The sequence below is a fragment of the Panicum hallii genome, chromosome 1, assembly GCF_002211085.1.
Source record: "Panicum hallii strain FIL2 chromosome 1, PHallii_v3.1, whole genome shotgun sequence".
NCBI lineage: Eukaryota > Viridiplantae > Streptophyta > Magnoliopsida > Poales > Poaceae > Panicum > Panicum hallii.
The window spans coordinates 25,993,317-26,018,405 of NC_038042.1; the positions used below are offsets into that span (position 1 = coordinate 25,993,317).

The 25,089-nt window shown below is 46.1% G+C and overlaps 1 protein-coding gene across 1 annotated transcript; it reads right to left on the minus strand.

Annotated features, from left to right (window-relative positions):
* Positions 1 to 22,687: 22,687 nt before the first annotated feature.
* Positions 22,688 to 24,266, minus strand: LOC112873258 (protein transport protein SEC16A homolog). The gene is made up of 3 exons (XM_025936259.1): positions 24,153 to 24,266; positions 23,790 to 24,061; positions 22,688 to 23,714 (listed from the first exon to the last, which is right to left on the minus strand). The coding sequence occupies exons 1-3, from the start codon at positions 24,264 to 24,266 to the stop codon at positions 23,075 to 23,077; spliced, it is 1,026 nt and encodes a 341-aa protein (XP_025792044.1). The 3' UTR covers positions 22,688 to 23,074.
* Positions 24,267 to 25,089: the final 823 nt, after the last annotated feature.

The window sequence follows — 25,089 nt, forward strand, 5'->3', positions numbered from 1 at the left end:
TCTAATGCTTCACCTGTCAATGAAATATGCTTAATCTCTCATGTTTTATTGGATAGATGGCCACTTTGATCATGGCGACTCGCGCTCCGGACATGATTGGGTTCCCGGCGATCCTCAACGAGATGTTGAGGAGTGTAAGTGCAATCAAGCTCTTGTGGGTTTTGGTGTTGATGACCACCTAATTAGGGAACTAATGAGATTCATCGAGATGATATGCAGGAAATTTAAAAAGAGGATGATGTACAGGTTGGAGGATCCCCCAAATTGATATGATGGCTATCTTGATCATGAAGGCTTAATTTATTTTATATTTGAATATTGAGTTTAAGGAAAGCCGTACTATAAAGAGGGATCCAAGAACTACTGTCCAACTGTTGAACCAATGCTCAAATTCTGAAAACCACATCCTCATACTCAACCAAAACAGCCAGCAAAATTTCACATTCAGCAGAGTTGTTTTGATGGGTGCGGCAGTGCCGCGCCTTGGTGCGGCAGTGCTGCACTTAATGTACCGCTGGGACCAGAGGGGTATAAATTCCCCAACGGTTACAGACCTCAAAATAGTGCTTCCCAACGTTCATATTCGCAGAAGACAGAACCAGTGCTCTCTCTCTCTCCTCCATTGCTCCCAACTCTCCCCTCGAGCGGATCTCCACATCCCACCACCAAATCTTGAGGGAAAGGCAGCAAACTTCGATTGGAGAGCGGATCTACTGATTCCCCCACTCAAAAGAGCATTTGGTTCACGTTTGGCCGGCGGATCTAGGGTCTGTTACTCTTGGAGTTCGCTCCTAGCCGGCTAGTGGTCGCCTCGAGCTTGCCCTTCGTGTGGCAGCCTTGGGAGGTCTGTAACATTCTCTTGCAGCTAGTAAAATCACCCCTCATCTCAAGAGTTCACCCTCTTGACTTGAGAACGAGGAAGGGCCGACCTTTGTGGTGAAGCCAAGCCTTTTGTGGCAGCCTCACAACGTGGACTTAGGCCAGCCTTTGTGGCGACGCCGAACCACGGGATAAATCCTTGTCTTGCGTGCTGATTTACTTTATTGGTTAGTTTCGTTCTTGTTCAAGGTTTGAGGCCGATCTATTTATCTACTGCGGTGTTCCCTGTTCTAGTTCCATATATGTGTTGCTGACCTGCAGGAGCCTAGGAATTAACTCGATCTACTTTTGTTTCAGCAGTTTTTGAATTCTGTAATTTGTGTTCTGTCTGAGCACGGCAGTGCCACACTCGGCACGGCAGTGCCGCACTCTCCTCTAACAAGAATTTGGAGTTGAGTTTTTGCAGGCCTATTCACCCCCCCCCTCTAGGCCTCTTTACTGGTCCAGTGATCCTACAAGTGGTATCAGAGCCGCGTTGCTTCGTATACGCTTCACCGCGTGAGTATGGAGACCGGTGGAGGTTCGAGGAAGATCGGTGGCAAGGGAAAGAAGTTCGCATGGAGGATGTTGGTAGTAGTAGTGAGTTGTCACTATCTACAGCCAGCAACACCACTCTCAAGGATGCTCCGAAGGAAACACCACCGATGCTACGAGAAGAAAAGAAAGAAAAGAAAGAAGAGAGCAAAGCTCAAGAAAAGAGAGGAGCGTGAGCAAGAAAGAAGCTTCAAGAGAAGCTGAGCCGCAAGGAAGCTAGAAGAATCACAAGAGAAGAAAGAGCCAAGAGAAGAGAAGAAAGGGTAAAGAAGGTGTATGAAGCATCATCAAGTGAACTATCATCTAGTTCGGATGATGGTGATGATGATGTATCATACCATGTCTCTAAGGACAGCAAGAAGGGTGAGAGAAGAAGAAGGATGAGAGCAGCAGCAACAAGAATAAATACTCCGCTGTATCCTTCAATTATTCTTCTTATTTCACTAACCGCGATAAGAAGTCTTTCATTAATGTACCCGCGGGCAAGTTGCCTCATTTTGATGGGACCAACTTTGCCAAGTGGAAGCACTTAATGAGAGCCTATCTTATTGGCCTTCACCCCGGTCTTTGGGAAATTGTGTGCAGTGGTTTTGAAGGACCGGAGGATCCCGAAGCTCCCACAAATGATGAGCTAGCTGCTGTCCATCTCAACGGCCAAGCCACAAGCATTCTTCTTAGCGCCTTGGATGGAAATGAGTACAATAGAGTGATGAATGTTGATGTTGCAAAACAGATTTGGGACACTTTGCATCTAGCACATGAAGGTGTTGATAAAGTGAGAAAAGCAAAGATTGATTTGTTGATGGCCAAGCTCAACCGGTTTGTCATTGTTGATGGAGAAGGACCACAAGAGATGTTTGATAGGTTGATGATTTTGGTGGGCAAGATTAGAGGCTATGGTGGTGATGAGCTTGATGACCACAAGGTAGTGAAGATTATGTTAGAAGCTTACTCACCGAGAAATGAGACCGTAGTCACCTTGATTAGAGACAAGAAGAAGTTTGAGCACTTCACTCCCAATGATGTGCTTGGAAGACTTTTGACATTTGATATGCAAAGAGAAGAAGCAAATGAGAGAAGAAAGCTTGGTGAGCTGCAAGCAAGGTTGGATGGCATGAAAATCAAAGATGTAGCTCTCAAGGCCAACAAATCAAGCAAACAAGGCTGTTCAAGCAAGGCAAAGGGCAGCAAGCAAACTTCTACTTCTCAGCCCAAGAAAGAGAAGGAAATGCAACAAAATGATGATCCAACTTCCTCCTCAAGCGAAGAAGAAGACCATGGGGCAGATTTCAAGAAGATAGATGATATGGCACTATTCATCAAGAAGTATCACAAAGGGCTGAAATCAAATGGTACAAGCTTGTGCAAAGAAGGTTCCCAAACAAGAAGAAACGGACTTGCTACAAGTGTGGCAGCACCGAGCACTTCATAGCAAATTGTCCTTATGAGAAGAAAAGTAACAACTACAAGAAGGACAATCATGAAAGCAAGCATGAGCACAAACAAGAGTATAAGAGAAAGAAGAAGCCTATGGAGAAGCACACATTGGGCATGAATGGGATTCGAGTAAGGAGTCAAGTGAAGAGGATATGAAGATTGCAACCGTAGCCATCCAAAAGACGTCCTCAACACCAAGGCTCTTCAACAACATGTCCGATGATGATGACTACCACTCTCACATTTGTCTTATGGCAAAAGGTGAGAAGGTAAAACTGAAAGCCACATCTCCTCCCTCACCATCTCTTGGTGATATCTCTAGTGAACTTAGTGATAGCTCTAGTGAAGATGATGTCTCTAGTGATGAGGAACTAAATGAGATAACTAGAAAACTAGACCCTTCAACTAAAATCTTCATCATTAAACTTTGGAGGACTTAGAGAGTGTACAAGCTGAGCTAGCAGCTAGAGATGATGATCTCTTAGCACAAGAAAAGATGTACATTGCTTGCAAGGAAGCTCTTGCATTAGAGAGAAGTGAGGTGTCCTCTTTGCGCAAAGCTTTGGCTAATGAGCAAAGAGAACATGCTCTCACAAAGAAGGCAAATATTGCACTCAATGACAAGTATTGTGTCTTAGATGAAAAGCACAAGGACCTTGAGATGCAATATAACCTTCTTTGGGAGAGCACCTCACATCCTTCTAAAGCAAAGGACACCTCTACTCCCTCCACTAGTCAAGATTGTGGAAAATGTCATAATGTTGATTTGAATATCTATTCCACTAACCTTGCAAACATGGAGGCAATGAGAAAGGAGATTATTAGGCTCAATGCTATGCTGAACAAAAGTGGCAAAGATGAACAAAAGAGGCCAAAATACAAGGATGGGAGATTACCTCACATCAAAAATGGACTTGGTCATGAAAGGGGTAACAAAACCAATGGTCGCAAAGTGATCAATGGTTTTGAGTGTGTTCAGTTCATCAGCAAAGGGAAGATAGGTACAGATAGACCTGCACAGTGTGTGACACAAAAGCCAACCCGAGCAGCACAGCCTGTCAAGCGCAGCAGTGCTGCTGTGAAGGGCAGCAGTGTCACGACCCCAAGAAAGGGGAAGGTCACCTACTTTTCTTTTGCTCATGATAAGCCCAAGAAGCAGGTCTACAAAGTGAAGAATGAGCCCCAGAAGTCGAAGAATACCATCTGGGCCACCCCAAACAGATATTCTTATCAACCGAAGGCTCATGCATATAGACAAAGCTTGAGTTCATGCTTTGTGCTGAAGAAAAACAGCAAGGGGGAGGTGTATGCCAAATATGTTGGCAAGGACAGAAATGTTTATATTAACACCTCTATTTGGGTTCCTAAGATTCTTATTACTAATATGCAAGGCCCCAAAAATATTTGGGGACCTAAATCAAGGAACTAAATCTGTTTTGTAGGCATACTCCTCCGGTGGATCAAGTTGGGTGCTTGACAGCGGATGTACAAATCATATGACCGGAGAAAGGAGTATGTTCTCATCATATTCCCCAACTACAGATTCTAGTGAGAATATTATTTTTGGTGATAACTCAAAGGGGGATGTGATTGGTCTTGGTAAAGTTGCTATTACACTTGAGCATTCAATTTCTGATGTTTTACATGTTGATTCGTTGAGTTACAATTTGTTGTCGGTTTCACAACTTTGTGAGAAAGGCTTCAATTGTCTCTTTACGGTTAAGGGTGTGGAAGTCTCTAGTAGGGAGGATTCCTCTATTGTCTTCACAGGTCACCTCAAGAACAAGCTCTACTTAGTTGATTTCAACAAAAGTGAGCCTACGCTTGAGACCTGTTTAGTGGCAAAATCTAGCATGGGTTGGTTATGGCATCGCCGACTAGCTCATGTTGGGATGAGGAACTTGGCCAAACTACAAAAGGACAACCACATTCTTGGACTAACCAATATTGACTTTGACAAAGACAGGATTTGTAGCGCTTGCCAAGCCGGAAAGCAAGTAGGCGTACCTCACCCACCAAAGAGCATCATGACCACCACTCAACCTTTGGAGCTGATTCATATGGATCTCTTTGGACCGGTTGCCTACCTTAGCATCGGGGGTAACAAATACGGATTAGTTATTGTTGATGATTATTCCCGTTTCACTTGGGTATTCTTTGTCTTTGATAAGTGCCAGGTACAGGACAAGGTAAAGACATTTGTAAGAAGGGCACAAAAGGAATTCGGTCTCCCTATCAAGAAAGTGAGAAGCGACAATGGGACCGAATTTAGAAATACCCAAGTTGAAGAATTTCTTGATGATGAGGGCATCAAGCATGAGTTTTCAACCCCATACACCCCTCAACAAAATGGTGTAGTAGAGAGGAAGAATAGGACACTCATTGATATGGCAAGGACGATGCTTAATGAGTACAAGACGTCGGACATCTTTTGGTGTGAAGCCGTCAACACCGCTTGTCATGCCATCAACCGCCTCTACTTACACAAGAAACTTAAGAAGACTTCATATGAACTTCTCACCGGTAACAAACCAAAGGTATCATACTTTAGGGTGTTTGGGTGCAAATGTTTCATTCTAAACAAAAGGCCCCGAACCTCTAAATTTGCACCTAAAGTTGATGAAGGCATTCTTCTTGGTTATGGATCAAATGAGCATGCCTATCGTGTCTTCAACAAAACCTTGGGTAGAGTTGAAGTCACAATAGATGTGACATTTGATGAATCTAACGGCTCTCAAGTAGAGCAAGTTGATTCAAGTGTTGTAGGAAAGGAGGATCCACCATGTGAGGCAATCAAGCAATTGGCCATCGGCGATATTAGGCCACAAGAAGTTCAGGCCACAGACGAGGAGGATCCACAAGCTGTTGCTGCACAAGATTCCGCTGACGTACTCGATGACCAAGTGCAGCACACTCCTGCTGGAAATCAGCAGAGCGGCAGTGCCGCACTTAGGAGCGGCAGTGCTGCTCCCTCTACCTCGGCAACAGCTTCACTAACTCCTGCACCATCAATTCAGGGGGTCAATCTTGATCCCATATTTGAAGAAGAAGAAGCTGAAGGTGAAGAAGAAGAAGAAGATGTTGAGCATCCTAAACTACGCCAAATCATTCAACGGGATCACCCTATTGACAACATTATTGGAAGCATCCGAAGGGGAGTAACAACAAGATCACATTTGGCAAGTTTCTGCCAACACTACTCTTTTGTGTCACCCAAGGAACCAACCAAGATTGAAGATGCTCTAAAGGATCCAGATTGGGTTTTGGCAATGCAAGAAGAGCTCAACAACTTTGAGAGAAATCAAGTGTGGAGCTTGGTAGAAAGACCCAAGACCAACATCATCGGCACCAAGTGGGTTTTCCGCAACAAGCAAGATGAGAATGGCGTGGTGACAAGGAACAAGGCAAGATTGGTAGCTCAAGGCTTCACTCAAGTTGAGGGCTTGGACTTTGACGAAACATATGCACCGGTGGCAAGGCTTGAAGCAATCCGGATACTCTTAGCCTTTGCTGCTCATCATGACTTCAAGTTATACCAAATGGATGTCAAAAGTGCATTTCTCAATGGTCCAATTCAAGAATTGGTATATGTGAGGCAGCCACCAGGATTTGAAGATCCCAAGTTCCCCGACCACGTTTTCAAGCTCCATAAGGCGCTCTATGGGCTTAAGCAAGCTCCAAGAGCATGGTATGAATGCCTTAAGGATTTCTTACTCAAACAAGGCTTTGAAATAGGCAAAGCCGATCCTACACTCTTTACACATAAAGTTGGCAATGATTTATTTGTGTGCCAAATATATGTCGATGACATAATATTTGGTAGTACTAATCATGTGTATGTTGAAGAGTTTAGTAGGACCATGACAAAGAGATTTGAGATGTCTATGATGGGTGAACTCAAGTTCTTCCTTGGATTTCAAATCAAGCAATTGAAGGAAGGGACATTCGTATGCCAAACCAAGTACACCCAAGATATGTTAAAGAAATTTGACATGGTGAATGCAGAGCCAATCAAAACTCCCATGCCAAGCAATGGACATCTTGATCTTGATGAAGAAAGAGCACCCGTGGAGACCAAGGTATATCGTTCCATGATAGGCTCTTTACTTTATCTTTGTGCATCTAGGCCCGACATTATGCTTAGTGTGTGCATGTGTGCTAGATTTCAAGCTAACCCGAAAGAGTGCCATTTAACGGCTGTTAAGAGAATCTTGAGATATTTAGTGCACACTCCTAACCTTGGCTTGTGGTATCCCAAGGGCTCTAAGTTCAATCTACTTGGGTATTCGGATTCCGATTACGCCGGTTGCAAAGTAGATAGAAAAAGCACTTCGGGACTTGTCAATTCCTTGGACGGTCCCTAGTGTCTTGGAGCTCTAAGAAGCAAAATTGTGTAGCCCTTTCCACTGCCGAGGCCGAGTATGTTGCAGCCGGTGCATGCTGTGCTCAACTACTTTGGATGAATCAAACCTTAAAAGATTTCGGATGTCAATACTCAAAAATCCCACTCTTGTGTGACAATGAAAGTGCTATCAAACTTGCAAACAATCCTGTAGCACACTCTCGCACCAAACACATTGACATCCGTCATCACTTCTTGAGAGACCACGAACTTAAAGGAGATATCGAAATTCGCCATGTGAGCACCGAAAAACAACTAGCCGATATCTTCACTAAACCTCTTGATGAGTCAAGGTTTTGTGCTTTGCGCAGTGAGCTAAATATACTTGATTCTCGTAACGTGGTTTGAACTCCTGCACACCTTTTGAGTGATCAACTAGCATGTGTAGGAAAAGAATTTTAAAATAAAACATCATATTGGGTTTCAAAACTAATTGCAAAACTAGCTCCAAAGTTTCTGACCATAGCTTGTATTGATTATTTGTTTCTGGTCATGAAATTTGGAAAATATAGGTCCATATCTAAGATAGGAAGAGTCACCTAGATGGTAGCTAAAACTGGTCACACTGGGCAGGTGCGGCAGTGCCGCTCCTAGTGCGGCAGTGCCGCACTTACGGTTTTCTATTAAAAATTTACCCGTGACTTATTCTCTCTGTGGGGGCCTGTTTTTATTCTTTCCTATCTACTCTGGCCCTGCAGTAACTCTTCCTCTCTCTCTCTCTCTTCTCCCCGTCGCCCGTGACCGTGCGCTCTCTCTCCCTCTCGCGCGCACACGGGGTGACGGCCGCCGCGTGCCCTGCCACAGCAGTGCTGCGCCGCCCCTGGGTGTCCTCCTGCTCGACAGCACCCAAGGGCTAGGGTTCCTGGCCGGACCCCTTCTCTCCTTTCCTCTCCATTCCACGCGGGCAGTCAAGGTGAAACCCTAACCAAATCTGTTTGTGTCTGATCTATGCAATGAGATGTTTTTGCTCTCGGATTTCTGTTTCTAGATGCAATGTGGGGTATTTAGAATTGATTTTGATGGTTTAAATTGAATCAATTTGGTGTTCCATGATTTGGAAGAAAAAGGGGGAGGGCGGCAGTGCTGCCCAAGGCAGAACATCAATGTTCTGTGTTGATTCAAACAGCAATTTACCCCTCTTTCATCCACATCATTGATAACCAAATAGATTGGATTTACTCTCTACAAAGTCAAGTCTTTATTTCCCATGTTTATTCTCTCAAATTCATGAGCAAATATCATAATTTTTTAGACTGTGATTCAGAGATTTTGATAAAGAAAAGATGGAGCATGGTGATGATCAGAGAGGCAAGAGGAAGCCAATTAGGAAGCAGCTTGCTCGCAGAGGCAGGGGGAGAGGATCCAGTAGCAGTGCAGCCCCTAGAGAGTCAATTGACAGGGAAACTAACAGGCAGAACATGCACCAGGATGATTTGCAACAGCAGATTGGGTACACCATCCCTACTGAAGGTGATCAAGGCACTCCTCTTCACCTTGCAAATGCTAACATTGGATACATGGTCTTAAGAACAGAAGAATTTAACCTCACAGCTCCAAAGAATGCAGCAAATCACCGTTTTGAAAGCTATTACAGAAAATTCAAGGAAGTGGCAGATGCTAGAGAGATCAATACTTATACAAATCCAAAGAGTCTAGTTGTTGACCATAGATTTTGGGATGGGTTCCATTCCAACTTCTATGCTTCTGTCATCTTCGACTGTAAGAAGAGTAAGATTTGCAAGATGCACTATATTGATTGGCCAGCTATGAGAGACAAAAATGAACCCGAGTTCAATGCTGCAATTAACACTTGTGAGAAATATGAGTTGACTAACATCATGGGTTTCAGGTATAATTGGAATGTGGAAATCCTTGCTCAGTCTCATTCCACATACTTTTGGAACAGGGATTCAGATGAGATCCACTGGATGACTGATGGTAGACACTACCGTGTTAGCTTTACCACTTTCTGTCAGATTCTTGGTTTTGGGCAGATGCACAGGACTTACTCCAGGATTCACCAAGATAATCCTTTCAGGGTCAGTGACATTAGCCATTGTTGGAGAGACCCCAGCCAGGCAGATGGCAAGAGGAGTGGTCTGAAAAGCTACTATTATGTCATGAACAACCTTCTGAGGAACACCATTGATCCTAAGGATGGAGCAGCTTCAGATATTTGTGGTTTTGTGAGGAACTTGCTTGCTCGTTTTCCTGATGGTGAGAAATTCAATGTTGGTAGGTTCATTTGGGTGCAGCTAGCTTATGCTATGGATGATGCTAGGAGGAGTCTGCCCTATGCTCCCTATCTTATGTTCATGATTGAGAGGGTCTCTGGTTATATTTTTCCTAAGGATGGTTTCCACACCGTCTATAATATTGAGAAGACCCAGTCTTATGCAGCAGCCACAGAGACAGTTGGTGGCACCTCCAGGGGTCGTGAGGACATTCCCGAGAGTTCTCACTCTAGGTCTCGCTCTAGGAGCAGTGGCAGAGGACTGAGTAGCACAGTCAAAGCCTGGATGAGAGCTATCTTTGGACATTGCTCTTATGCTTCTCAGACAGCCTATGACACAAGGATGGAGCTCAGAGAGTCACTCCAAAGGACCAGAGAGCGTGCTGGGCTTGCACCATTTCCACCTGCTCCTGTCCCACCTCAGTTTGAGTTGCCTGATCTTTCTGGGACAGAGCAGAGCAGTGACTCAGGACAGCATTCCAGTGATGATGATGATGAGTGATTCCTCTATATTCTCTTCTCTTTTTGGTACTTGATGCCAAAGGGGGAGAAAATTAGAGGGGTCAAACCTTTTTCGATGATGTGTCCATGCTGCAGCTGCGCTTCATGTCATAACCGATGAGAGTAGATGTTAGGTTGTGAGTTTGAGAGTCGATCAAAACTCTATTTGTGTAATATTACTACCTATTTGACTCCATCTATATCGGTTTGTGTGCTGTAGTGTACTTCATATTTATGCTAGGGATATTATCTATCATACATGTCTTGCTGTGAAATTTTCATGTTGATCTGACTGATGCAAATGAGTGCGGCAGTGCTGCACTTCTGTTCAGCAGTGCTGCACCCCATTGCAACAGCCAGATTCTGTTATGCTCTGAACTGTCACATGCATCACGTATTATTATTTTGACACAGTGTTCAGCATCCCACAGCAGGCATGGATGTAGGGGGAGCCCCCAAATCACATCTAAATATATGAACTTTGACCTTTATGTCAAAATTGGAATTCAAATCCAACTCATATATTTAGGGGGAGGCTCCTACATCCATTTCTCGAAAAAGTCTCAGTGTTAGTTTATACTTTTGTAAGCTCTAATTGGGTTGTCATCAATCACCAAAAAGGGGGAGATTGTAAGTGCAATCAAGCTCTTTGTGGGTTTTGGTGTTGATGACCACCTAATTAGGGAACTAATGAGATTCATCGAGATGATATGCAGGAAATTTAAAAAGAGGATGATGTACAGGTTGGAGGATCCCCCAAATTGATATGATGGCTATCTTGACTCATGAAGGCTTAATTTATTTTATATTTTGAATATTGAGTTTAAGGAAAGCCGTACTATAAAGAGGGATCCAAGAACTACTGTCCAACTGTTGAACCAAATGCTCAAATTCTGAAAACCACATCCTCATACTCAACCAAAACAGCCAGCAAAATTTCACATTCAGCAGAGTTGTTTTGATGGGTGCGGCAGTGCCGCGCCTTGGTGCGGCAGTGCTGCACTTAATGTACCGCTGGGACCAGAGGGGTATAAATTCCCCAACGGTTACAGACCTCAAAATAGTGCTTCCCAACGTTCATATTCGCAGAAGACAGAACCAGTGCTCTCTCTCTCTCCTCCATTGCTCCCAACTCTCCCCTCGAGCGGATCTCCACATCCCACCACCAAATCTTGAGGGAAAAGGCAGCAAACTTCGATTGGAGAGCGGATCTACTGATTCCCCCACTCAAAAGAGCATTTGGTTCACGTTTGGCCGGCGGATCTAGGGTCTGTTACTCTTGGAGTTCGCTCCTAGCCGGCTAGTGGTCGCCCTCGAGCTTGCCCCTTCGTGTGGCAGCCTTGGGAGGTCTGTAACATTCTCTTGCAGCTAGTAAAATCACCCCTCATCTCAAGAGTTCACCCTCTTGACTTGAGAACGAGGAAGGGCCGACCTTTGTGGTGAAGCCCAAGCCTTTTGTGGCAGCCTCAACAACGTGGACTTAGGCCAGCCTTTGTGGCGACGCCGAACCACGGGATAAATCCTTGTCTTGCGTGCTGATTTACTTTATTGGTTAGTTTCGTTCTTGTTCAAGGTTTGAGGCCGATCTATTTATCTACTGCGGTGTTCCCTGTTCTAGTTCCATATATGTGTTGCTGACACCTGCAGGAAGCCTAGGAATTAACTCGATCTACTTTTGTTTCAGCAGTTTTTGAATTCTGTAATTTGTGTTCTGTCTGAGCACGGCAGTGCCACACTCGGCACGGCAGTGCCGCACTCTCCTCTAACAAGAATTTGGAGTTGAGTTTTTGCAGGCCTATTCACCCCCCCCTCTAGGCCTCTTTACTGGTCCAGTGATCCTACAAGGAGCTCGCACTACTTTTTCCAGCCCGAGTATGAGGTCTATGCTCGCGGCTATGGTGTTGGTTTGGTGGACTACATAGCGAGCCTCCACCTTGAGCCAAGGTGGGTGGTGGGAGCTGTGAAGTACAACTTCCGCGCCTGTGGTACCTCCATGCAGATGGTTATTCAAGAGGTGGCACGTGAAGCCATCGCCCGTCTTCGCTACGAGCACCGTGAGCTTTGGGAGGCTCCGTTCACCTACCTTCCGGTTAGGGGACCAGAGGATCCCATTGCTCATGTTGTCTCGCCTCCGATGGGACCGTACACCTTGGAGACGTGCATGGCGGACACCATTTCCGCCTACGAGATGGCGCACCGGAGCTTGGTATGGGAGTTCGAGGAGACAAGGAGTCATCTCGTCCGCCTCCAATACCAAGTGGAGCCTTACCTTCGGTCGATGAAGTTGCCAAGGAAGATCATGGATGATTGGACGCGGAACACGCCGCATGAGGAAGCGCCTCCGTCGCACCGCTTTCCGCATGTGGTGGGTACTTGGGCCGAGACGCGGGGAACTTACAATCCCATTTCGATGGGGTTGCCCGTGCGTCGGTTCCATATGGTGCCCGCCACCCGCGCAAATCTTTTGGGGTTCCCGGAGCCTTTTGACCCATGATTGCTTATCGGCTAGTGAGAGGGAAAGTCGCCCATTAGTCCAAGTGCTAGTAGGAGGGACGTGGCACTTGGGTTAATGCGGTTGTAAGGTGGAATTAAGCGCTAGAACGTTAAGACGCGCTCACTTTGTGATGATTAAACTCTTTTGGATGCTTGGGAACTAAGGTCAAGTTAATCGCATGATTATGGTTATGCCTCGATGTGTTATTAGTAGTTTATTTATGTGAGTTATTTGAATGATTTTCATACATGCTTCCTTAAGAGTTATTTATGAGCCCTATATTATCAGGTGGAAACGATGTGAGGTGACGACATCTTGCACTCATATGTTGCATACATGCACGCATACACATATGACAATTATAAATCATGTGGGTGACCGTTTCCCATCTTTCTTGCTCTCTAAATCTGCCCTAGTGACCTTGAATGGTGATGATCAAATCTTTGACACTCGTCGCATTTATATATTTTCTTTGATAAGTTACCGTTCGAATCTCGATCTTAAGTCAAGTCATTATCTACGCCTTATCATTCCATCGTTCTCCTTAAGATTATCATTTTTTCCTCGGTCGCTAACTTATCTTAAATTCTTGCTAGGATGAATTTGCGTTCGGGAACCGGCGCGAACCGCGGGAACGGTTCGGGTGGGAATAACAATAACAACAACAACAACAACAACAACAACAACAACAACAACAACAACAACAACAACAACAACAACAACAACAACAACGATCTTCCCGGACCTCCCGTCCACCCCACTTTCGCGGATGTGCTCGCCCAACAAACTCAACTACTTGGGCAATTGGTCAATCATATTGGCAACTTGGGCAATATTGGAATTCAAGCTCCTAGGGAGGAGCCGCAAGTAAACAAGTTTGGGGATTTCTTCCGCACCAACCCACCTATCTTCCGTGGCTCCAAGGATCCTCTTGACGCGGATTTTTGGCTTCACGTCATTGAGGAGAAGCTCAATGTCATCCAATGTGATGAGCATGATAAGGTCTTATTCGCCGCTCACCAACTCCATGATGCCCCGGGGGCTTGGTGGCGGAATTGGAAGGCTTCTCAACCCGCCAATCATCGTTTCACATGGGAAGGATTCCGGACGGCTTTTCGCTCCTTCCATATTCCTAAAGGTATCATCGACATCAAGAAGAAGGAATTCCTCAACCTCACCCAAGGCCATCGGGATGTAATGGCTTATGTCAATGCCTTCAATACTCTATCTCAATATGCACCCGATGAAGTGTCCTCCGATGCCAAGAAGCGGGAAAGGTTCTATGACGGCCTCTCGGAAGAGCTACAAGACAAGCTATCCACCACCAAGTTTGATGATTTCAACGACTTGGTAAACATTGCTATCCGCGCCGAGCACAAGATGAAGAGACTCGAAGCTAAGCACAAGCGTCCCGCTCCTACCTCGGCGGCCGGTAGCTCATCTCGCCCACGTGTGGGGCCTCAACCTCCCCCACCGCGCGCGCCGGGTGCGCAACCACCGCGCCCGATGTGGGTGGTACGTCATCCTCAACCACCTCAAGGACAACCCCCAAGGCCGGCCAATGCCTTTTGGAACAACCCAAGCGGCGCTACAAGGGGTCCGTGCTACAATTGTGGTGGCACGGGCCACATTTCCAAGTATTGTCCTTCACCAAGGCAAGGCGGCACCTCCAATGCACCAAGACCTAACAACCCTTCACCGCAAGCCCCACGCCAAGGAGCCAAGCCATCGCAAGCTCCTAAGCGTGGCCGTCTCAACTACACCACCGCGGAAGAGGTTCCGGATGATGCCGAAGTGCTCATGGGTACGCTTCTCATAAACTCCCATCCCGCCCTCGTTCTTTTCGATTCCGGAGCAACCCTTTCTTTCATTAACAAGAAGTTCATGATGCATAGCAAACTCCAAATGCAAACCCTACCACAACCTTACCACATAGAATCACCGGGTGGGGAAATCATCTCTAAGCACTTTGTAGATAAAGTCCCAATTCTTATCGAGGGAGCCACCTTTCAAGCAAATCTTCTCATCCTAGATAAGCTAGGCTTAGATGTAATTCTTGGGATGAATTGGTTGGGAAAGCATGATGGGGTTATCAAATGTGGGCCACGCACCATCGATCTCTTGCACCCCTCCGGGGATAGGGTTCTTCTCTCTCTCGCCACGAAGAAAGCTTGTCTCTATTCCTTGGCGGGTACCGAAACCACGGCATTGGAAGATATTCCCGTGGTTTGCGAGTATCCGGATGTCTTTCCGGAAGAATTACCGGGCATGCCTCCCGATCGTGAGGTGGAGTTCGTTATTGAATTAATGCCCGGGACGGCTCCTATTTCCAAGCGTCCCTACCGTATGCCTCCTAATGAGTTAAAAGAATTGAAAGAGCAACTCAAGGTTCTCTTGGATAAGGGTTTTATTCGTCCGAGCTCCTCTCCTTGGGGATGCCCGGCTCTCTTTGTGAAGAAGAAGGATGATAGTCTACGGATGTGCGTCGACTACCGTCCGTTGAATGAGGTCACCGTCAAAAATAAGTATCCCCTTCCTCGAATCGATATCTTGTTTGACCAATTATCGGGAGCTTGCTATTTCTCCAAGATTGATCTAAGATTGGGTTATCATCAAATTAAAATTCGTCAAGAAGATATTCCAAAAACGGCTTTCTCGACTAGATATGGCCTCTATGAATACACCGTCATGTCCTTTGGCCTCACCAACGCCCCGGCGTATTTCATGTACTTGATGAATAGTATCTTCATGGAGGAACTCGATATCTTCGTGGTTATCTTTATTGATGACATACTTATCTATTCGAAGACTCGGGATGATCATGCTCACCATATCCATATTGTGTTACAAAAACTTCGGAAGCATCGTCTTTATGCCAAGTTTAGCAAGTGCGAGTTTTGGCTCAAGAAAGTATCCTTTCTTGGTCACATTCTCTCCAAGGATGACGTCGCCGTCGATCCTAGCAAGGTGCAAGATGTTCTTGATTGGAAGCAACCTCGAAGCATCACCGATATTCGGAGTTTTCTTGGGCTTGCGGGATATTATCGCCGGTTCATAGAAAATTTCTCAAAAATTGCCAAGCCTATGACCGAATTGTTGAAAAATGGGGTCAAGTTCGAATGGTCTCAAGCTTGCGAAGAAGCCTTTCAAACTCTTAAAGATCGTCTTACTACCGCTCCCGTTCTAGCTCAACCAAATATTCACAAGAACTTCGATGTCTACTGTGACGCCTCTCGCGTCGGTCTTGGGTGTGTTCTTATGCAAGAAGGCCAAGTGGTGGCCTATGCCTCTTGTCAACTCAAACGACATGAAGAAAACTATCCGACCCATGATTTGGAGCTTGCGGCCGTGGTCCATGCTCTAAAGATTTGGCGTCACTATCTTCTTGGAAATCATTGCAATATCTACACCGATCACAAGAGCCTTAAATATATCTTCACCCAATCCGATCTCAACATGAGGCAACGTTGATGGCTTGAATTAATCAAAGATTATGATCTTGAAGTCCACTATCATCCCGGCAAGGCGAATGTCGTTGCCGATGCACTAAGCCGCAAGGCTCAATGCAATTGTTTGACCATGGGACCTCCTCTTCATACTCTTTGTGATGAATTCCGGAAACTTGAAATGGGAATGGTCATGGAAGGTCATCTTGGTGCTCTTATAATCAAGTCCAATCTTTATGATCAAATTAAGGAAGCTCAAAAGAATAACAAAGGTATGGCCCGAATTCGTACCTTAATGAAGGAGGGTAAAGCTCGATGTTTTTCTTGTGATGATCAAGGGGTTCTATTCTTTGGGAAACGTATTGTCGTGCCTAAGGATCACAACTTGAGGCGCTTAATTCTTGATGAAGCTCGTAATTCTCAATTCTCTATTCACCCGGGTAGCACAAAAATGTTTCAAGATCTCAAGCAAAGATTTTGGTGGACTCGCATGAAGCGGGAAATCGCTCGATATGTCGCCGAGTGCGATGTTTGCCAAAGGGTTAAAGCCGTGCGTCTCAAACCGGCCGGTACCCTTCAACCTTTGCCTATTCCATCATGGAAGTGGGAAAATATTGGAATGGACTTTATCACCGGGTTGCCGAAGACTATTCATGGGTATGATTCCATTTGGGTAATTGTTGACCGTTTAACCAAATCGGCTCATTTTCTTCCGGTCAAGACTACCTATCGAGCCAAGCAATATGCGGAATTGTATCTTACTCGCATTGTATGTCTTCATGGTGTTCCTAAAACAATTGTCTTCGATCGTGGTCCTCAATTTGTTGCCCACTTTTGGAGAAGTCTTCATGAAGCCATGGGAACCGACCTCACCTATAGTACCGCTTACCACCCTCAAACCGATGGCCAAACCGAGAGAGTGAATCAAATCCTTGAAGATATGTTACGGGCTTGTGTTCTAGTATATGAGAAGAAGTGGGCCACTTGTTTACCATTTGCGGAATTTTCTTATAATAATAGCTATCAAGCAAGTATCAAGATGTCTCCCTTTGAAGCTCTTTATGGACGGCGTTGTAGAACTCCTATCAATTGGTCCGAATCCGGGGAAAGGCCTTTCTTTGGCCCGGATTTGGTGAAAGATGCCGAAGACCAAGTTAAGATCATTCGTGAGAATCTTCGCATTGCTCAATCCCGTCAAAAGCTATATGCCGATCGTCGCCGCCGTGAACTCTATTTCAAGGTCGGTGATTATGTCTATCTTAAGGTCTCTCCTTTCAAGGGTACTCGTCGCTTCCGGGTCAAGGGTAAATTGGCACCTCGTTTCGTCGGACCTTTCCAAGTCACAAAAAGGATTGGAATGGTGGCTTATCAATTGGATCTTCCCCAATCACTTTCCACCATTCACAACGTGTTTCATATCTCTCAATTGAAGAAATGCCTTCGTGTTCCTACCGACGCCATCGACCTTGAATCACTCGATCTTCAAGCGGGTCTTACCTACGAAGAGCATCCTATTGCCATCCTAGATCATGTTGAAAGGAAGGTAAAACGAAGTATGGTGAAGTTTGTGAAAGTTCAATGGAGCAACCACTCCGAAGACGAAGCCACATGGGAACGCGAGGATCGTTTGCGTCAAGACTACCCCGACTTCTTCTTCCAATGAGTGAGTCCTCAAGCTTCTCCCACCGCACCCAACTTTCCTTAAGAAGTTCATCCTTCTAGATATCTTATATGTGTACACAATCACCATCAAAAAGAAATTAAAGGTGTCCTACCATTCCACACCACCCATGCCTTGTACATCCTTTCTTCGATGTTTATCTTGTCTAGGTGAATATGGCCTTCCTACGCTCGGAGCCTTATCACTCTCTATCTACCAAATCTCGGGACGAGATTTTCTTAAGGGGGGAGAATTGTCACGACCCACAAATTAAAAGCACAAGATAAAAATTTAAAACATCATCATGAGCATCATCCAAGCACCAAGGAACATCATATGCACTGAATTATATCATGAGCATCTATTTTTCTTGTATGATTTATGTGCAAGTTGTGAAGGAAGTTTAAAAATTGCTATGTGGCTGTGCCCCGAAATATTTTATTCAAATACTAGATTTCAAATGATGAATTTTGGATATTTTTACTAAATTTTTGGGTGTCTCTGCCGAGCCATAAAATTCTTGGAAAGTTTGAAAACTGCATTGTTGTTTGAATTTTTGTGATCAATCCATAACATATTTTTGAGCTCTAGTGGTTGCATTATGTTCTTGATGGTTTAATGTTGCTTCAGTAAAAATTAGGTGATTTTTGGAGCTCGGGAAATGCATGTTTTTGATTTTGTAAGTTGAACCGTTGCATTTTTCTTTTTCTTCCTCTCCCGGCCCCACCTGTCGGCCTCCTCTCTCTCCCGTGCGCCCGGGCCCGCGCGTCAGCCTCCCCCTCCGCGTCCCCCGGCCCTCCACGCCCGCCCGTTGGGCGCTCGCGTGGTGGCGCACGCCGGCGGCCGTTGGCCCGTCCAGCGTGGCGCCGCCCCCTCGTCTCCCGTGCCGCCCGCTCGTCTTCCTTCCCCCGCCGCTCCGCCTTGCTCTCCCCGCTCCCCATTTGAAACGCACGCCCCTGCCTCTTCCTCTCCCTCCCGCCGCCGATTCCCCTTCCGCCGCTCGCCGCCGCCGCCGCCGTCGGTGAGCCCCGCCCCGATTGCCCGCGCCCGCGCCACCCCCTCATCCTCCTCTCTCGATTCCGGCCGTCCGCCGCCTCTTTCTCCGCCCGCAACCCCCTTCCCGACGTGCCCCTTCCTCCGCCGCCGCGGTGCTCCGTCGCGCCGTGCTGCTCGCGCGCGCGTTGCCCCGCCCCCGTTCGCCCCCCTGCCGCTCCCCCGTTCGCCGGCCGCCGCCGCGTCGCGCCGCGCACGCGCGTTCGCGCGCGGGTCGCGCCGCGGGCGTGCGCTGGCCGCGCCCGTGGCGAGTCAAGGCCACGGCTGGCCTTGACTTCGCCTGGGCCGCGTGCTGGCCGCCTAGGCCCGCCTGTCGGCGCCCAGGGGCGCTAGATCCGGGTGGATCTAGCGCTGGCCGCCCCGTTTCGTTTTATCATTTCATGTGAATCTTGTAAATTGCGTAGAAATTGTTGTAGATCTCCAAAAATTATGAAATTTGTTTTGTTTGAATCCTCTGTAGTAGATCTACTTAGATAAATTAATGTTATGCATGTTAGAGCCCTGTACCTTGAGTTATAGTTTATCCTTGCTAAACCAAGTTAATTGTTAATCTTATTTTATGGAGCTCTAAAAATGTCACGCTAAATGCTGTTGTGTTCCTTGTGAAATGCTCTATCTCATGGTCCAACTTATGTATTTGTTCCTGTACTGTTTGATAGGTCTTTAATGCGTTTTTGGTTTTGCTGCCTGCAAGCTTGTAAAATGATTAACTTTTTATAGAAAATTGATAAAATGATAAAACCACTTCTGTTATCCTTTTTATCATGTCTTGTACCCCTGGTAATTTTATTAGGATTTTTGAAAATGTTTTGCATGGCTTTTAAGATTTGACTTGAGTTTAGCGGCTGAAATTTATGAATATCATAAGTAATTCCACAAATATGCTATTGATGCAATTTCAACTCTCATGAGCTTATTTTGAGATCCCCTGTGTGCCTAAATTAAATCAGGATTTATGCTCGTAGATGTTTTGTTAAGCGAAATTCGCCTCGGTCTTAGTGTTTAGGTTAGTAATCAAGCTTGTGGTGCCATGGTGATTTTGTTTTCGCGTTGATGTGACATTTTTCTTCTATTGCCATGTCATTGCATATCACCTCATTTTCACATCATTGGCATCATCCTAATGCATACATCTCATTCATGCATTATAGTGACCGAGACGCCGGAGGACGCACCCGTTGAGCCTACCGAGTTCGTTGAGACCGAGCCGGGAGCCGAGTGTGTGGTTGAGCAAGAAGAGAATCAATGCAAGCAGCTAAGCATGATTCCTTGACCTATTTAACTTGCTTAAATTTAGTTATTTCACTTGGGATATCTATGATTATATTAAATATTTATCTATTGCATCGTCGGTCCTATTTTCGTGCAATGCCCTCTCTTGATTTGTTTATCCATGCCCTTGGCACACGTAGCCACTTGCAACTCATTTAAACTAAATGCTTAGTCGTGTCTAGGGTTGGTAGATATCTTGTAGGGAAATTTGGAATAGGATCACTTGTTTCACCCACTTTGTGTTATCTTAAACATGTTGTCCGGTGTCGGAATGTTGGTTTGGATCGGCCTAGTTGGAAGTGTGGTGTTGGTTCGAGCGGAAGGTAGGGCCTAGAGAAAGGAGTCTCGGAGGTTTAGTCCGCTTGAACCGATTAAGGACCGTCCGTGGATGACCTTGGAAATTGAGCACTTATCGTACTACCACATATCCATTCATGGGGTGGATAAACCGAATACCCTCTAGTTCTAATCGTTGATGCACGGTCCTAAATGCGTGGCCGTGGGGCTTTGTAGAGAGGCTTAGGGATGTCCCCGGTGGACCTAGGTAACTCTCCGCGCAAGTTAGGCGTGATGTTCAACGGTTATAACTCGTCGGGAATGGTTGATGCGAGTACCCCCTCACCCAACGTGATCGGTTGGGCGAGTCGCATGGTCCTTGTGTCGTGTGGGTAAAGTTGTACACCCTTGCAAGGTTAATGAATCAATTCGAATTGCCGCGCTCTCGGTTATGAGCAAGCTCTTTATCCTACGAAATCTTCGTAGAAGTTGTGGTCAAGTGGTTGGATGAACGTTCCCTCTTGTTGATACTTAGGAATTGAGTTATCTAATCAACTAAAATTTGAGGTGGGTTGGGCAAGATAATTAAAATTCTTGGAGGCTAGATGGTGGAATTAGGGATCTCATGCTTATTTAATTTACTTAACCCTAAAGCCTTTTTGTGAGCCTTCATATGCATTTTTCTTGACCTATTTATTCGCGTAAGTCTTGCGAGTACCTTTGTACTCATGTTGCTTTCATATACTAAGTTGCAGGTGAGCCGGAAGTGTTGTTTGGCCATTTCTACCCCGCCGAACCCGGCGTGGGCGAGGAATAGGCCAATATGGTCAATGGCGTCCTTGAGCAAGACGCCATTATTATTATCTATCGTTATATTTTCCGCTGCGCATCGTTCTTGGGATATCATGATAAACACTAGACTCTACGGTTTTATCTCTTTTATGTTATTGTGAGCCCAAGACTTGTAACTTGTGTTGAACCTTAACTTCAATTTGAGCTTGCTATTTAAAATTGCTCTTCGTGGTACAATGGCGAAATACTAGATTGTAAACGGTATGTGTATATGCATGATCTTGGGCATATGGTGGAGCACATACCGGGACTACCGGATTTAGCCTCATTTTGGGTGAATGTCGTGTTGGTCGTCGTGATTTAGATGTGGGTTAACACGTGGCACGCCGAAGCGCGAGCGCGTGTTAGCTCTCATCTTAATTATAACGACCGGCGATTCGTCTAAAATGGTGTTAAATTGGGCGGTTCTCGCACCTCTGACACATGAATCATGATCATCGTACATAATCCAGCAACAAACCTGGTCTTGTACAATAAATGCTCCGTCAGTCAGTTCCTGGAACAAAGGAATGAAATCGCTAGAAGAATTCAAGTGGACTGGAATTGCTGGAAGCAGGATGTCAGTGCAAGACCGTTTGGAGAAAAGAAATACAAATGAAAAAAAACAAGAATAAAGTAGACTGATTTTTTTTTCAAAAAAAGAAAAACTACACGATAAGAGCGTGGACCTTGGCCAAAACGCTATAGCAGCGCTAGTAGCGCGCTATAGCCAATTGCAACAAAGATGATGAACATTGCACAGAAGACACGAGATGGGGATGATGATGAAAATCACCCTACATACCAATTGCAAGGAAAATCTGTGTGGATTGTTCTTTTAAAGTAGACCAACCAACATATTTGTTGCCATAACCACAGAATGAAATTAGGGAAGCAGTAAAAGAAAGTTACCTTGAGCCATCTTGAGATATTTGGATATATTATTATGCCGGTAGGCAATACGCAACATGGAGTATCTACTAGTTGCGTCAAACTCAGACACCTCTATCAGTCTGCTATTCTTCATGTCTACAGTAATCACCCAAGCTTTATCATCATCTACCTCAATTTTGGCCATGAAGCAAACAGTATGATCAGTATCCCAGCTGAGCGTGGGTTGCGATATGTGAGGATCGTTTAAGGGTGAGAAAGGCCTGTCATCAAGGTCGTCAAGCTTCGGAAGGAGATGAAAATTGAGGCTGTCTTCAGTGTCCATCTTGATGGATTCCATGCAGCAGACCATTTCCCAATTTTCATCTCAGATTCTGAGAAGGCGGTGGTGCTGTTGCGGCGGTCGGCGTAGGCTTCGTTCTCAATGAGTACCCAAGGGATTTCCTCCTCGTCGCCGGCGACGACGGCTGGTGGATGAAGGCTCTCTTTGCTCAATCTATACATGTCCATTGATGGATGTGTCGCTTAATTGGATTTGATTTGATTTTCCCCCACGATTGCTAGTACTCCTAGCGATCGGGGAGATTTTATATATTTACCATTTTATTAAAAGGAATAACACTCGTTCGAATATCATCCTTAGAATTTCACTTACAAATTTATGGGATGAAAAAAGTTTTAACATCGGGTTTCATTCCAAATATATTCCGCTTATTTGTCGATACAGGGAAAAAGAAATAAGCATATGAACAAGAGAGTTTCATCCAGTACACGTGGGTGGATGAACAAGATGCGAACCAACATTATTGAGGTTACGGGTTACCAGCCACAAGGCCTTATTTGTCCAAGTTTTTCCATCTTAACAATGATGAATCATCATGGTTTTAATCTTCAAGTGTTTAGCACAAAACAAAAGAGGTGTTGTCAGCCTTTCTACAACTTCCTATCTTGAACCTACGTCTCTTCTTATACATTTTTCATCTGGTGAACGAGTGAACTATCTGTACAATGCAGCGGCATCCACAGGCTTCTCATGTAAAAATTGAAAAGGGACACCCCTCTTTTTTTTTCTTCCTTTAATTTCCTTTGCTTTGCTTTCTAGACACACATCCCAGCTAGTAATAAATCACATGATGGTCAAAAAGGCAAAATCTGCGGCCAAGTGTCAGAGCTCCACCTCGTGAAGTTCCTCACCCAAACCATTGAACTGGGCGGAAGAAGTGCTGCTGGAACGGCTGTGTGGAGGTCTTTTTCCAGGCATCGATGGTGACTGCATGATCTGTCCATCAGGTGACCTGGTAGCAGCAGTGCTGCTCAACTGCTTTGGTAATGTTCCGCTCCATGACGACGCTCTTGACCTTGACATTGCGCTGTTAACGCTGCCTGAGGGGGACACAATGTTGTCCATACTTGGGTACCGCTGAATGTTGTCACTGCTTGGGTGCCGCGGAATGTTATCACCGCTTGGGTACCGCTGAACGCTGTCACCGCTTGGGTACCGCGGAATGCCGTCACCGCTTGGGTACCGCTGAATGGTTGACTGCATCTGTATCAGTGGTGGCGGCGAACTGAATGCTGTCTCCATTGCTGCTGAGGACAATGGTTCATCCTGTCGGGTGGTTTCACTGTGGGCACCTGGCTCAGCCTTCTGTTCTGAAGCAATAGTAGCAGGAGTTGGCACAAAGAACTTCGCACCAGACATTGGATTCATAGATTGAGCCGCTGGTTTGCTATATGATGTCGCTGCTCCAAAGGCATTTGCACCGCCACCACCACCACCACCTTTTTTAAAAGTATCCACATATCTACAGAAGGAAATGTTATACAGTTGAAACCAGATGATATACAAAGGAATTAGGGGAAAGAACTAAACAAATCACCTTGATCTAACACCGATTCTTCCACGTGCTGAGAACTGGTTCTGGGTGGGTGGCATCGGTGGCATCCCGGAACTAGGCTCCGGGGGATTTGGGGAATAATCTCCACCAGTGGGAGGAGCATTCGAGTTGGGATGTGGAACGCTGCTCTGGAATGGCACTTTTGACGGAGGTGGGGGAAGTGGGGGCTCCTCAGCAGGGATGTCAGCACCTTCTTCCACCCACCGCTTCAGCTTCTCATCATAGTAGAACTTGTTCTGTTCCCCTAGCTTTGCCTTTAGAACATCAAAGGAGGTTAACCATGGAAGCAGAGAACCAGAGGCATAGAAGACAACAAAACCTAGTACTTAATGTGCTAACAAGTACCTGGCGGTGAGATTTCGAAACAAGCCCCATTGTCTTCTGCACCAACCATCCAAAGTGTGAACTGCCTGAACCTGATGTGCTTTGTGCCTTACTTGATACAGCACTCTGCTGCATTATCATATGTATATGTATAGGTATAAAAAGATTTTTTTTGTTTTGACAACAGGTATAAAAAGAATTGAAAAATCTTCAGAAAACAATACCAAGAGACAAGTACCTGTTAGGGGGTTTTGCCAAAGTCTGGCTCGGAAATACTTCTGTTATGCGCAACTTCCCTGCCATAGCCACTATTTCCTCCAATTTCGCTCATAGACTGCTCTGAAGCAGAAGACACGGCAGCGTTTGGTTCGACGGTGGCAGGCAGCGTTCGCGTTGGAAACGCGGCACCCGAACCAAAGGGCTAGCTTTACGGATGCACTTTTCTCACCGCAGCAGCGTTCACGCGTTGTGTTCTCACCGCAGCCCAGCACCAGCTTTTACGAGCGTTGGAGCGAACGAGTTGATGGAAATTACCCGCACTGCCATCCGTTACACAGGTACCAGTTCGATTTCTTTTCCTTCATTCTCCTCTCGCTTCCCCCAATCCTGCATCGCTAGGGTTCGCTGCTCCCCCGGCAGCCGTGCCCCCGACCCCCCGGCGCCGGCGCCGGCGCTCCCGGCCCCCCGACGCCCGCACCCCCGGCGGCCGTGCCCCGACCCCCCGACGGCCGCGCCCCCGCGCCCCCAGCCCCCCGATGCCCGCGCCCCCGAACCCAGCGCCCGCGCCCGCGCCTCCGGTGGCCGCGCCCCCGCCCCCCGACCCCCGGCGCCCTCGCCCTCGCTTGTTGGGAAGGTAATTCCTTGCTTGCTGTGCTCGAGTGGATTCAGTTTCCCTGGTGTCGTCGCCTATCAAGCATTGCTACCAAATGCTGATCTTTCTTTCCTGTGTTCAGTGAAC